This window comes from Macadamia integrifolia, unplaced genomic scaffold, assembly GCF_013358625.1.
Source record: "Macadamia integrifolia cultivar HAES 741 unplaced genomic scaffold, SCU_Mint_v3 scaffold3425, whole genome shotgun sequence".
Lineage (NCBI taxonomy): Eukaryota > Viridiplantae > Streptophyta > Magnoliopsida > Proteales > Proteaceae > Macadamia > Macadamia integrifolia.
This window is the reverse complement of record NW_024869490.1, coordinates 1-16189: the sequence shown is the minus strand read 5'-3', so window position 1 is coordinate 16189 and position 16189 is coordinate 1. Positions and strand designations below refer to the sequence as shown.

Below are 16189 nucleotides of genomic sequence, written 5' to 3'. Positions count from 1 at the left end.
CCCTGATAACCCCCTCCTGGCTATTATGGTACCGGTACCAATCATCGGCCACGCCTGACAAGTTCCCACCTCTGACAACAATCACATCATACCAAAGGTGTGGCATTCCGAAAAGGCACATCGAACATACCACAAATGGGTTATCCAACACCTCGACCCCTGTTGGCAAGGGTTCATAGCATAGGGAGTGATATCTAACCACATATATGCTACATGCCTTCATAATTATATAGTTAGTATGAATTACACAATACCAGTAAGACCTAGGCCACAAAGTGTAATCCATCTCCAAATACAATCCCAGGTACACGATACTGATAACACATCGGCCACAAAATGAAACCCGAGGCAGTTACCTAATCTAGCAAGCATATAATAGTTGAGTATGGACTACACTATACCGTACCAATTATCAGCCACGAAGCGTATCCATTTCCAAATGCAGTCCTAGGGTACACGATATTGGCGAGACTTCGACCACAAAGTGTAACCTGCAACTACAACTAACTCCAATGCACATAATCAATGCATGAATGTAATATACATACGGCAATCATGGCACCAGGTACCACCTTAGCCACATCGGATTCTATCTCACACATACAACCAAACACACGGCGATCACGATGCCGATACCACCCAGCCACACCGGACCCCATGATACAATTCCATAACAATTCATATCATAATTGTAAAATGACAAGTGTAACATATGGCATGTCATCATCGTATTTGAGCAATTAAAATTAAAAATGTAATTCTAAGCATGTGAGCAATTTAATAATAACAAACATTCTGAAAATAAAAGCAGTCCATCCCTCACCTTGTTGATCTCTACTTGTGTTAGGGTTCAGATAAGGCCACCGATCAATCCACTCAATTTTGGTCTTGGGGCACGTGTATGTCACTATCCTAGACACAAGGGCAATCGTACATTAGTACGTGTCGAAAAGATCGGGAGAGACCCACTTAGGTCACCCCCATAAGGTACAAACAAGGTGTCCCAGTGATAGTAATGTCACCGGAATCACCCATCGGAAACAGGATATTTCCACCAAAAATATCAATGTTGTTTCCGATGGTGGTGACAGAGAGCTCATTAGCCTATGTGGTTCATCGGAAACAACCCAATGGAAGCAGGCCTAATGTTTTCGATGGCTTGTTTCCTATGACAGTACAAAACTATCCAACTCAAATTGGGGCTCTCCGGCTCTAACCCGATCACTAAGATTTGTTCCATGGAGTTTGTAGGGAATGTTCCTAGTATCATTCTAAGCCAATAAAATCCAATTCCATCGAGCAGTTTGGGAGATACGTCGATCGAATGATCAAAACCATAGTTGGTCATTTGGCCAACCTTGCTGCCGGAGCTCACCTGGCTTGGTTTGAGCTCGGTAATGGCATCGGGAGGGTAGAATACGCATTTCACAACCTCCACACGATTTTTACACTAAGATTCCATCCAAACCTAGCTTTGTCTAGGTCAAAATGAAGAGAGAGAGTGGTGGAAGTGAGTGTACTTACCTCCGGTAATGATTCTAGCAACTAGGCAGCATCCGGCACCAAGGTAAGCCTTCTTCCTCCTTCTTCCCCTTCTTCTTCTTCCTTTCTCTCTTCCTTCTCTCCTCCCTAACATTGGACACAAGAGAAATGATGAAATGAATTCCTCATTTCTTACTTAAGTGTTAAATGGGACCTTAGGGTCTATTTAGTTGGACACCATTCAGACTGATCGGGTTATTATGTCTTTAGGAGCCCGAGAACCCAACCATTTAGGTCCAAAATGAGCTCACTTCATGGGGAAGATGTGGAGGATGATTTGCAATCATCTGAGACTGTCTACGATGAGAGTGGTGGGACCCACGGGCATCGAAACCTTGGCAGCAGCCTATTTGGTTCACAGGAAACAGCCCACAGGAAGCAGGTCCAGTGTTTCCTATGACTTGTTTCCTATGGACAAGACAGCTTGACTGTTTGCTGTCCACCACTAGCCTTTCAGGGGTAATTGCCCTCGGCCATGCTCAGGGTCTTTCAGTAACTTCGATACGTGCCGGAATTCATATTTGAGGAGTCGGGTCACTTACCGTTTGGGATTGGAAGGTACGATTCCCCTCCAGTTAGACTGTCACTCAATGCATGAACACTTGGGATCATCTCTCCCCCTTCGGAAATGGCGGCCGTGAGCCAAAACCCAGCCGTGCTTCCAATTTTTGGTCCGGGACCTATCACAACAGTTCCAATTAGACTGAGTCAGGGCTCAGGTGTAAGAATAAACCCATTGAACATGCACTTGTTTTTGTATGACAATTTTAATCATGCAAGACTTAATTTTTGTGATAAGTAGGCCTCCCTATATAGGTGGGGCAAGTTAAGTAATGTACTTACCCTTCCCCTAGGCATCTCAACTCTATATCTAATTTTATCCATAATATAATTCACATTTTACTCCAAGAAAGGGCATTTATAGTGTAAAACAGTTTCTAAGGAAGATATAGCAAACAACCTAATTATTAAATAATTTTTTTATATAAGCACCAAATTATTATATTCATTTCTAAAAATACACCCACTAAAACAATAATATATGACATATATAATTCAAAATGTTATGGTAATTGCAAGCAAAAAGCAAGAATAGGCAACCACGAAAAGCACATTCAGTGAAAGGGATCCAACCTTCCCCTTTAATTCTTGGCATTCCTAACTTACCAAAAATTAGGATGTAAGAAATTTTTTGAAACAATAACATTAACCAAAAACTCGATGTCCTCGTGGAGTTTTATCTAATTGAAAGACATATTTCGTTTGTGAAAAATCGATACCATATGTTTTTTAGGTCAAAATAACCTCCCATGTGGTTGGCTCTAGTAAAAATTCAAACTACCACCCTAAGAATCAATTTTGAGACTTTCCAGTTCAAATGCATGACTAAAGAAAGAATTGGTAAGAACAATTTAGGCACATAAAAGATTATACAGTTATTATCCAAGTAAATGTTGGCAATAGATAAATTAAGATATTATCTAATTAAAGACCTTGGCCAAATTTTCAGTTTAGGAGTTTTATGGCAAAATTACTTTGACTAGTAGGCTCTAGAGGGTATCTCTAGACTGGAACCAAGTTTTTGCCACAAAAATGAATGGTGACAATTTCTCTTGCATGGATATTTAGAAAATGGTCCAAAGTTAGCCACGTGTCAAATTTTGGATTCTGATTCAAGCATATAATGTATCATCTTACTTTTCCACTTGGTTAACTCCAAGGGGTTAGCCAAGTTGGCAAGGGACCTTCACCTCAAAAAGCATGTGGTTCTGAGTAGAACTCCTCTTACTTCCTTGGGGCCATTCACACGGGGGTGTTTAGTGCTCTTCACTAATTTTAGTGAAAGTTAAATGGTTCTCATTCAACCCCAGTACAATCTGCTCTATGTAATTGTGCGGTCGGTATGGGCCCATGGGACTAGTTAGGCCAAAGGCTCGGATACCAGTCGTTATGGAAACAAAATAAACTTTTCTACTTTGGCCACTTCAATTTTGAGTAAAAAATGATATGTGAATTGGGGACCTAAATGGTAGATATTTCAGCTTTGTCCAATGTGCCACATGGTAGATATTTGTAATGGGTTATAGATACCGTTGGATTACTAAAACTTCTCCTAAGTTCTATAGACATTCAAGAACAAAAACATTTCTTTCTCTCCCCCCTCCCCGGTCATATTCTTATGTACCTTCGATACTTCTACTAAATGCCAATGTCAACTTTAATTAATCTAGACAGTCTCGATATCTATTCCACTATATTGTCCCAACAAAATTTTGTCATACTCAAAGTACCAATGTATCTCAGGGTAATGCACCTTGCTCACATTTGAACATTCAAAACTAATTTATTTAGCATTTCAAAAACTAGAAACTACATCTTTGAGTATACTCCTTAACAAGCTTTGCAAATGATGAGGACTTGATCTCTAACAACTTGGCTGGGGAATCATATTCCACTAAAGTACCTGCTTAAGATTCCAAAAAAAAAAAAATCATGCAATCTGATTAGAAAAGGACCTGAAAAAGGATGAGACGATGTACTTACTACTAGCTACTAGCCATTATCAAGAAGGAGGACCAGATTGATATCAAGAATTGTTATTATTCTATGAGCAATTGTGATTATAGTAGACCCTGAGAAGTGTTTTCTCAGTGTTTGCTGAATTAGATAGTCATTTATAGTATCCACTGATGCGGTAGCTTCATCGAGTATCAATACTTTGCTCATCTTGAGTGGTGCCCGTCCTAGACAAACTAACTACCTTTGACCCATACTTCAATTTTCTCTATTCTCAGTCACTATGATAACCACCATATGAAAAATGCATCAACCCTTATTGCTATTATGAAAAGGTGGATGAAGAACTTCATCTGGACCGGTGAGGTTGATTCAACAAAAAATATCACAGTCCGATGGGATGTGTGTTGTAGGCCCAAGGATGAAGGAGGGTTGGGGTTACGTAGGCTCAGAGACATAAATAAAGCAATGCTATACAATATGGTTTGGAGGGTAAGACATGAGAAATCTTTAGCCTGCAGCTTCCTAAGGGAGAGTTTTCTTAGGAGTGATGGATCTTTCAAATCAAGTTATAAGTCCTCCTCTATTTGGCTAGGATTTAGAAAGATGTGGGATTTTATGTCCTCAAAAGAAGCTTGGTTGATCAGAAATGGTAAAAATATAAATTTCTGGACTGATAAATGGTTGGGTAACAAATCCATCTTGGGAATGGTCGACCTCGAGAATGGTCCTAGTCTCCCCTTCGAGGGTAAGGTTAGTGACTTTATTGAAAATTACCATTGGAAATTGCCTAATGTTAGATCACCCTTATTGTAAAGCATATTTGAAAAGATCCGAGATATCAAAATTCCTTCGTATGCCTGTGAGGACATGTGTTTATGGAGTTTGTCTTCTGATGGGAGTTTTAGCACTAATTCTGCCTGGGACAGGAGCAGCAATCCTAAAGTTCCATGGGCTCCTCTGATCTAGAATAAAAAATTACAGCCAAGAGCATCCATTTTTTGGTGGAGGATGGCGCATGGAAAACTACAAATGGATGAAGCATTTCAAAAAAAGGGCATTGCTTTGGTTTCAAGATGCAGCTTGTGTGGCGTGGAGGCTGAGACTATGGTTCACATTTTCCTTCAATGCTCCTTCGCAAAGGAATTATGGATGTTCTTCAGTGGCTGCGTCAATGTGGTTCGGAAGAAATTGGATTCCATGGCTGATTTTCTTCAATGGTGGAAAAGGAAGCTTAAAATTGTTTGCTGCAAAGAGGTGTGGGCTCTGGGGTTAATTACGGTGGCTGACCACATTTGGCATAAAAGAAATAACAGAAGGCACGAAGGCAAGGTCAGGCCGATAAACTTCATCAAGCAAATGATTCTTGAGGATATTAAATGCTCCAAACCTAGCACCAAAGGAGATGTGAAAACCGCCGCTAATGTTATTTGCTACAGAAAACTTGGCTTATTGATTCAGAATAAGCCAACTTTGCCCATCTTAGAGGTTTATTGGTGTAGGTCTCAGGTAAATTGGATCAAACTAAACTTCGATGGAAGCTCTATGGGCAATCCTGGTCGAGCAGGATCTGGTGGGATCTTTCACTATCATATGGGAGCTGTTATGGACTCCTATAAAATTTTTATAGGGGTCTCAAAGGTCTTCCAGGCGGAGGTGGAAGGGCTAATGGTGGGTCTGATGCGTACTCGAGAAATGGGAATTACTCGCTTATGGGTGGAGACAGATTCCAGTGCAGTTGCGATATCCTTCCAGAAAAAGAAAATCCCATAGTTTGCCATTCAGAGATGGATCTTCCTTTAACCTTTCTTGGAGGAAATTTCATGGAAAATAACTCACAACTTCAGGGAGGCAAACTCGATTGCCGATTATCTGGCTAGAGATGCAGTAAAGATGGGGATTTTAGACTCTAATATCATTTTCTCTGATCATTTAAAAGATCTGATCAGAAGAGATGCTGAAGGCCATCCAAATTATAGATTTTGTTAGTTCGCATCCTTTTCCCTGCTGATGGCAATGCTGAAGGTGGGGGCTGGGGTTGCGATGCTCGCTTGAGTTTCATTTATTCTTGGTTGATTGTATCTCATCTTATTTTTTCTCTTTAATATAATCCATCTTCAGCAAAAAATAAATAAATAAATAAATAAAAATAAACCACCATATGAAAATGAGTTAGTTATTCAGGATCATATTTCCATTTACTTTTCTTCTCCTACTTTTGTCAAAAATGGGTTGGGAGGTTAGGTTATGCACTAGAATAAAAAAAAAATTATATCATACAATACGAAGTTTGTAAGTATTATGCCCTTGTGAATGGATAAATTGATATTGAGAAACTTTGGTATAGAGTGAATATGCGAAGAAACCAACTTGCAAAATCAAGCATCCCTTTTTTCTTTCTAACTTCATCACCAAGCTGGACTTTATCTAAAGCCTAATAAAACAAAAATTTCATGTCAACTTACCACCTTTCTTTATTATTCAAAATAACTTAGAATCAATAATCAAAGATGAGCTAAGAAAAATATTAAATAAACAAGCAAAGAGTGCCAAGTTGAAATAAAAAAAATAGTAGATTTCTCTTAGATCAAACTTGGCCCAAAGATGGTCCAACGCATCCATGAAATGACTTCAATATACTAATGAAAGGATTTCAAAAAAATGAACAAAAAATAAATAAAAAGATGACCATAAGAGCGCCAGCCAATGATGATGCATATGTGTAGGGAAATTATGTGTCAGAATATTGAGAGAGCAAACCTAAGAGTCTCCTTTGTATAGGAAAAATTTCAATATATCATCTACATGGAATTATCATAGACCTGTAATAGAAATTGTTAGAAAATTGGTGGGCTGAGTTATGTCACTTGACACTGTCCTTAAAACTGTAGATGTCCCCTATCAATCGCGAATAATGCAAATCAGCTTCCAAGATAAAACAGCCCAATGGCTCCCCCATCGTGCACTCGACTACTGGACCCCTTCAAATGCTATAGGGTTGTGCTCAGACTAGAAAACAAAACACTCACACAATGGACATATAAAAAATCCAATAAAAATCCACAAGAATCAAAATTAGGAACACACACTTGAATAACTTAAGGGACTTATTCCGTGTCTCATATGCTAAAGTCTCCCTCTATTGATAAGACAAATGAGATAAAGAATTAGGGGACATTAAGAAGATGAATTAAGAAGATACTTTGTAATAAAGAGACTTTAAAACCAAAGGAAAGTTGACACTACATAAATCTTTAGCAACTGAAGCGATAATGAGCCTTGAAGAAGAGAATAAAATGTCTCCAAAACTGAATTGACAAATAAACGATGGGGTATAAAACTTGTAAAAGTTATTTTGTATTTAAACAACTATTTAAAGCTATTTTGCATCTTCAATTTTTTTAAATACTTGTTTTAAAACCAACAATTCCCCCACAAGATTTAAAATATTGGTAAAAACAATTAAATACAAAAAAATGTAGTCTGAGCACTTTAGAATGGTAGGACACATCGTTGTAGATGTCTTTCAAACTTGAATCTACACTAGGTCTGATAAGCCACGCTACAGAGTATAGGTGAAGTTAGACTTCTTGAACTTTTCCTTATTGGTGTAGGCGACAGACTTACCATCCATATCCTACCACCCAACGTCATAGTCACTCTTTTTATATTGTGGATAATTTTGGCCTTTGTCCCCATCTTGAAATCATGAATGTTTAGAGAATCTGCCCGTAAAATTCTCATCGGAGGCGGCCACACCCCCTACATCCACTTAGGCCAGCACATAGCATGCTCCACAGTTAACATACCCCCATCTGACATGAGTATTAGCCAATTAAGAGTTTTATAACCCATCCTCCTAGTCATTATGGTGAGTACTATCTTCCACATTTAATCCAGAATAGGCACATGATAGTACTAATCAAGTCATCCAGTGATTTCGTTTTTACCCTTTGAACCTCATTCCAGGGATCTCCTATCACATAGGTTGGGTGTCCATCACTTTGTCTTATGACATGGGCCTCAGGTCTATTCCTTTAGATGTCTTTTAAATAACTTTGGTGAGCCAAGGATTTATAAACACGTCTACTTCATTCCTCCTTGACTTTGAAAAGTTGATATCAATGGTAAATACCATTATTTCATATTACCTCACTAAGTTATGTTTAAGAATATATAGACACATTGGAGGAACTGACATAGGCCATAATGGTATATCTGCTACTAAGTTCTTTAGCCATTCAGCTTTAGAACCAACTTTTTTAAGTTTCAAATTTAGCTTCCATGGTGGAACCTATATCATAGGTTTATTTAACCGATTTTCAAGAAATCATCCCACCATCTAAAACGAATATATATCCAATAATAGCTAAAGTTTTTTGTGAGTCAAACATTCAGTTAGTGTCACAAAATCTTTCAAGACTAACTAGGTTACCAAAATAATATAAGCAATGATCCATAACACCTTTTAATTACCTTAACAACCTGATTGAATGCATTACAGTATTCCCTTCCTGGATTCATAGTATGTTGGCTTAACTTTTTAATAGCATGAGCTATATCAGGTGTTATCATTTAAAAGAATCAACACCACAATATGAAAATATTTCTTTTGTGAAACTTGTTCACCGTTTTTCTTTCTTTATAAATAACCACCAACAATAAATAGAGTCAACACTGATGTATAGTCAAAATAACAATACATTTTATCAACAGAATGGGCTTGGGAATTATCTCATATTATCCTCCAATGATTTTAATTTTTAAATCATATCAACTTCTCTCATGTCCTTAAGTCTATAGGAGGTTCTCTGTTGTTTTTATCAATAAATAAAAATACTTTGTCAGTGTGATACTCACTATAATCACATCCATCAACATCATTCAAATAAAACCATAACACATTATCAAGTTTTATGTCATTGTGCAGATGTTAACTTTAAGCCATACAAAAACTTCACAAGTTTTCAAACCTTGTGATTTTTGTTCATGTATAATTTTTCTTGTATTTGAAGCCTTTGACTACTAACCTGACCTTAAATTTATCAAGTGATCCATCAAATTTTAATTTTAACTCAAATATCCGTCAAGCATATTAACCTTCACTCTGAAAGATAAATCAACTAATTTAAATAATTATTGAATTTAATTCCTCTAATTGCTTTCTTCCATGGTTTTTTTAAGATGTTACATCATCTTGACAAATCAGATGAACCTTATCAATAAAGATAAGTAACTATGTCATCTTCCAAATTTTTTTTATTTATATTTTTCCTTGGTTAATCTTCACTTGTTAAAAACATCATCACTTGATATTTTCAATTGTACTATGCCACTATAACAATGCATATACCATGACAATTGAAATCCCCCATAATTTCATGGTAAATCAAATGCTTAAAAAATATAGGATAAATCATACATGAATTCAAAAAATGAACATCATACATATCATGTATTTTTCCCATATGCATATGAATAATTCTTCAGACTTCTTGTGAACCAATATGTAATATGTCATGTAAATGTCCTTAATTTAAACAGTCAACAAACTTAGTCAACTGGCTTGAACTACCAATACATTAGACTAAATAAAATCTTTTTCCGATATTATGGATTTAATATCCAACTAAAAAGTAGACAAATGAAATAAAAAAATTCTAAATAACTCATTGAAAAAATGACCAATGAGCATGGTGCAACATATGTCAAATAAATTTCTAAAATGAGTTTGACTACAAAACTGTTGCATCACAAAAATAATGATGGAAAAGCTAAGACTGTCTTGCCTTACAATTGGTTTATTTAGGCAAACTATAATACTGTTTGATTCAGATTGTCATACGGTCCAATTTAGTCTTAATTGGATCACTTGATCCAATGTTTAAATCAGATAATACAAATTAATCTGAAAAACTACTGAGACAACTCAGTTTGGGTCTCCACTAGTATCCTAATTTAAACTATTCAAATGATCCATGGTGTGGTCTGAATGGATTGAGCACAACTTTAATCTCAATTATCTAATTAGATAATATTACTTGGATGTTAAAATCCAATCCTGACTTTACACAATTCATAACATATAATAATCTATATTCAACATATACATGTATTTAATTTTCACTTTGAAAATCAACTTGGTCATAAACCTTTACACCATAAATATTGACGAATAAGGTCATGTGAGTAATATTTTTATCTATAAAATGGGCTGCAAATACATTTACAATCATAACAGTTTCACTAATTATTTATACTTATAAGATAGATCCAATCACATACCCTTGGTGTTACCCAAGTCTGGACAAGTTCCCTCAATCAGTCATATAAATCATTTAATTTTGCTTCAAACTATCATTGAATTCACATAATTGGACCAAAAAAATTTGTTAGAAAAACTTTCAACAGGCACAAGGTATATGGGATTATAGTAAAACCTTTCTCAAACAATTCATTCTCAACAATATAAAGATAAATATTTACATCATCTTGGACTGTTGAGAAATCTCAATCCATGATCTATAAATATTAAAGTTAAAATAGATACATAGAAAATAATAATTTTTTATCTCATAATTCTTGAAAATATTTAGATTTGAAAATCACACTCCATACCTCTTTGTTTTAATACTTACGCTACTTAGAAAAAAATATCTCTGAAATTATAAGACTCAAATTCTTTTGAGTCAACTTACCGAAAGCAAGACAATCCTAAGAAAACCATAAGAAATGACTACCTTCTTATAGATGGATTGTTCCATCAATACCAAATATTGGATAGTTATTATATGATAAATCATTTAAGTATAGAATACTAGTATCAAAATATTCTGATTTTTTGAAATCCATGATCAAATACTTTTCAACAAGTCAATGCATAATGAATGGGTCTTAACAATTTTTCAATTATGAACCGTTTTGATGGTTAAATTAAAAACCAATTAATGACAAGATTTTCTCAAGCATTCTAATAATTTCAAATCTGAAGAAATACAATTTAATTGGTAACCACCAATTGGGTTGTCATTTATTGTAAAAACTTCAAAACCCCGTGGGTCACATATTTTACCAACTTTTTAATTTGAACTATCAAATGAGTTTTACTTTTATCAAGGTTGGGGATAATCCTTTAGATTCTCCATCATCGACACAATCCTACTAACCATGTCAAGGATTTTGTTCTCTCAATAAACTAAGTTTCTACGGTCTTAAGAATTGTAGGAAAATTATGTGTTAGAATATAGAAAGAGAAAACCTAAGAGTCACCTTTGTATAGGAGAACTTTCAATATATCATTTGCATGGAATTCTCATAATCCTATAATAGAAATTGTTATAAAATTAGTGGGCTGAGTCATGTCACTTGACACTATCTTTAAGACCGTATCTGCCCCCTATGGTGCAACCAGGAATAATGTAAATCGGCCTCCAAGATAAAACAGCCCAATGGCTCCCCCAATAATCGTTCACTCTACTACTGGACCCCTTCGAATGCTATAGGGTTGTGCTCAAACTAGAAAACAAAGCACTCACACAATGGATATAAAAAATCCAATAAAAATCCATAAGAATCAAAATTAGGAACACAAACTTGAATAACTCAAGGGACTTGTTCTGTGTCTCAAATGCTAAAGTCTCCCTCTATTTATAAGACAAATGAGAGGTCTAACGTAGAGTGTATTAGAGACTTAAGAGTGGAACCTTCAGAATCCTATTAGGAATTAGATGAGATTCCCCAATGAGATGAGTTTGGCTGTAGGAAACCTTGAATCTAATCATGATCCTGGGGGTGGCCGCCCGTCAGATCATGGATGACAACTCCGTCTAACTGAATTTTGGATGCCTTAATAGAAGGAGGTGTCAGACCAAGGCCCTAAAGGTGAGGGGTCTGTAGAGAAGAGTTCGGATAAGGTAGTGGGAGAAGATGGAGGTGGAAGGGAGCAGCATCAGGGTGGCCATGATGTTTCAAGGAGAAGTTTTTCGTCGGTGGTTGGAAGTGCTCTTCTTGATGTTGATTTGCTTCCAGAACCAATCATTGCTGGGTCGAGAACGAAGATTGTCATTCCTCAGGAGGCATATGAGGAGAGGTTGGTAAGGTTCAAATTTGCCTTGATAGGTAGGACCAATTTCAGATTTCTATCAATGGATGATATTCGAAAGGTCGCTACTGAAGGATGGCATTTGAAGGGAAGAGTAGCCTTGTCTCCAATGGGGAAAGGATTTATCCTCTTTTAGTTTGAGTTGGAAGGTGATATGGCTAACATCTGGAGAAGGAATCTGATAAAAGTTCGTGGTCAATTCATTCGTTTTCAATGATGGAAACCAGATTTCGATGTCAATGCGGTGCACAAACCTACCAAGCTTGTTTGGATCAGATTTCCAAAACTCCCTCTAGAACACTGGCACGAGAAGATACTTCTTTCAATGGCCAAGGGGGCGGGGAGGCCAATGGCTTTGGATAAATGTACAAGGTCGGCTGCAATGGGAAACTTTGCATGAGTCCAACTGGAGGTGGTGATAGGGGTCTAGAAGGGTGGAGGAACTTCATGTAGAAAGAAAACAACCTGGTTCAGATGAGATATTCTGGTTCAAACAGATAATAATATATGAAGATGACCTGTACAAATGCAGCTTCTGCGAAAAGGTTGGTCATGCCTTTGCTGAGTGTAGGGAGAGGAAAATTCTCTCTGATCATACTAGAGAGAAGGAAGATTTAGCGGCGGTGGCCATAGCAGAGAGTGGTGGTGCTGAGCGGACAGAGGCTGATCGTGTTGGTGAATTTCCAAAAAAATTAGTTTCCAATTTGGGAAAATCTCCTTCCCAGGTTAGGGGAGAATCTTCCTTATCTCACTCTCATTCAAGGGAGAATATTCCATCGTATATGGAAGGAGTCCAAACACAGGGAGAGTTTGAAATTGTCATTCCTTTTGAGAAGAGTCCTAATTTGGAAACTAATAAGGAGAATATTGAGGTGAATAATGGCTCAAATGAGCCTGATTTGGCTCAAGATAGTGGATCCACTGCTGGAGCGGATGATGGATCGGATCTCAGACTAGGGTCGGTCCCTAAAGAAGTCCACAATGAGGACATTTAGGAGTCTTTTTATGATCAGGAAGATGCTCAACCTTGGACTGAAGTCGGCTGGAGAGGGTCTAACACATATGCTTCTAGATGTAGGGGTGGTGGTATATGGGGTGGAAGGAGTCTAGTTCATAGGGCGACTCGCTCAGAAGTTGTTATGCAGTAGGAATACTCATATGGAGCGATGGCTGTTTATCATTCTGATGTGGAGGTAGTGGAAAATCAAGCTCTGGAGATGGAGGGCAGCATGGAGGAAATAAGGAAACAGAAAGGGAAGAACATGGCTTCCCATGAGTAGGCTTTTCATAAGTCTGATCGGCTGGCACTCCAAAAAAAGTGATTATGATAGTGTTGTTTTGGAATATTAGAGGCATCAAGAAGAAGGTTGGTGGCTTGGCCTTAGAGAATTTGGTTAGGAAGGAGGCTCCGGATATTATATGTTTAGCAAACCTATGGTGGAGATTCAAAAATTTTTGAAGAAATTCTTCAATAGTATTGGCTTTGATACAGATTTTATTCATAATGAGAGGACTGATAAGGTCCCGAACCTGTGGGTTTTATGGAGAAGAGGCTTGAGAAAGCCAGATGTAATCTCCTTTTCTGATCAGCATGTAACGTTAGGTGTTGGTGGCAGCAGAGGCCTTTTACTTTGTCAGTGGTGCATGCAAACTGTTTCAGGGTTGTGAGAAGGGATCAATGGACTAACCTAGCTATGTCTGCTCTGGGCCTAGGCACTCCTTGGATGGTCCTTGGCGGCTTCAACGCGACTCTTCAGGCTCATGAAAAACGAGGTTCAGGATCCTTTAACTTGGGGTCTGTAGCTGGGTTTGGAGCAATGGTTGATGGGTGCTCCCTTATCTAGATTCCTTCTCAGGGGCGTAAGTTTACCTGGACTAATAACCGGCGTAGGGGGAATGTAGTTGCAATGCTGGACAGGAGCTTTTGCACAGATGATTGGTTCACGGTTTTTAAGGATTTCCATCAGAGAGTGCTGCACTATGGTGCGTCTGATCACTCCCCACTATTGGTGGTGTCTGAGGATTTTGTAAAACCTCCGAATTGTCCATTTCGATTTTAGAGATTTTAGGCAAAGCACGAGAATTTTTTGGTTATTGAAAGGATCCTGGGACGTCTGGATTAGTGGATCTGCCATAGATGTTTTTAGTCAGAAAATTAAAAGGCTCAATGGAGATATAAGAGAGTGGGCAAGAGGTGCCTTTCCTAATGTAAATTTGGAAGTGCAAGAAGCGCTTAAGGGGCTTGAAGAGATCCAGATGGAGATTGAGGAGAAAGGCATGGATGATCAATTGTTTGATCGGGAAGCTGATGCAAAATCGAGACATATGAAGGCAATGGAGGGGTACGAGAAGATTTGGGCTGAGAAGGCTCGATCCAGATGGAGATTACAGGGTGATAGAAGTTCCAAATTTTTTTATATATCAGAAAAAATTAAGAGAATGAAAAATACAATACAAGCTTGAAGGTTGGTGTTGGTTAGGTAATTTCTGAGAAGCCTCAGTTGGAGATTTATCTAAGAAATTATTATGAGAATTTTCTAAAGAGTTCTCCTACTATGGATCATCTGTACATGCTGGATTGCATCCCCCAAGTCTTGGAAGATGTGGATAGATGGAGGTTGGATAGGATGCTTTCCAATGATGAAATCAAAGGGGCAATATGGGAGCTTGATCCTAAGAGTTCTCTAGGTACGGATGGCATCCCAAGTATGTTTTATAGAGTATGCTGGGAAATTATTTATGTTGATGTCTGTAATGATGTTAGAGGTTTTTTAGTAGAGGAATTATTCCATATGGGATTAACAGTAATTTTTTGGTGCTAATTCCTAAGACAGAGGGGGCTTGCTCTCTAGATAAATTTAGACCATTATGTTTGGGAAATTTTTTTTGTAAAATTATCTAAAAAATTATAGCTATAAGACTTTTTGGGATGCTGCCTCGGATGATATCTGAAGAGCAGGGGGCCTTTCAAAAAGGCAAAACCATTCACTCTAATATTGCCTTGGCGTCAGAGCTATCAAACTTGTTGTTTTCTACTTCCAGAGGGGGTGGAATGGGGTTGAAGATTGACATCCAGAAAGCTTACGGCACAATCTCTTGGGATTTTATGTTCCAAGTACTGAGGAAGTTTTCAGAGAACTGGATATCCTGGGTTCATCAGTTGTTGGCCTCTGCAAAAGTGTCAATTCTCCTTAATGGTGGCCCGATTGGGTACTTTGGAGTGGAGAGAGGGCTGAGACAAGGGGATCCCCTATCCCCATTGTTTTTCATCCTTGCAGAGGAGGTGTTATGTAGAGGTCTTCATTTGCTTGTGGGTGAGAAGATGATTCAACCGCTCAAAGGCCCTCGTGGGGTGATCACTCTTGCTCATATTCTTTTTGCAGATGATATATTCATCTTTGCAAATGCTTCGATCAGGTATGTTAAAAACTTAAAGAGCTTCCTTAGTAAGTATCAGGAGTTTTTTGGGCAGAAAATCAATCTAGAGAAGAGTAAAATTGTTTTGAGGGATACATCTTCTCAAAGAAAGCATGCTATAGCGGAGGAGTTAGGGATTCCCCTTTGTATGTTCCTACAAGGTACTTGGGGGTGGAAATTTTCAAAGGAAGAGTTAAAAAGGAGTCAGTGATGCCAATCATGGATAAAGTGAAAGATCGGTTATCAGGATGGAAGGGTAAACTGTTGTCCCTGTTTGGTAGGGTGGAGCTGGTGAGATCAGTGATCATGAGCATGCCGTCGCATAATTTTGTTGTCTATTGGTGGTCTGCGTCTATATTTATTTATTTCAATTATTCTCATTTGAATGACTACTATTTTTTTATTTTCACTAGATGTTGATTGAATTATAAATATTATTTGTCTGTTTACTAAATCTCAAAATCAAATTCTTAGATAAAAATGTTTACCAAATGTGAACATAAGAATATAAAACTTTGTGGTATTTTCATTTTATTTTGTTTTGCCAAATTTTTAATCATATTATCAAATTTTAAATTCAATTAACAGTTGTATGTGTTCATAAAACCCCCC

The 16189-nt window shown here is 37.5% G+C and overlaps 1 protein-coding gene across 1 annotated transcript; it reads left to right on the top strand.

The window, feature by feature from the left end:
• The first annotated feature begins 5070 nt into the window (after positions 1–5070).
• Positions 5071–5832, top strand: LOC122068127. Its single transcript, XM_042631973.1, has one exon. It carries the CDS (start codon positions 5071–5073, stop codon positions 5830–5832), a length of 762 nt encoding a protein of 253 aa, XP_042487907.1.
• Positions 5833–16189: the final 10357 nt, after the last annotated feature.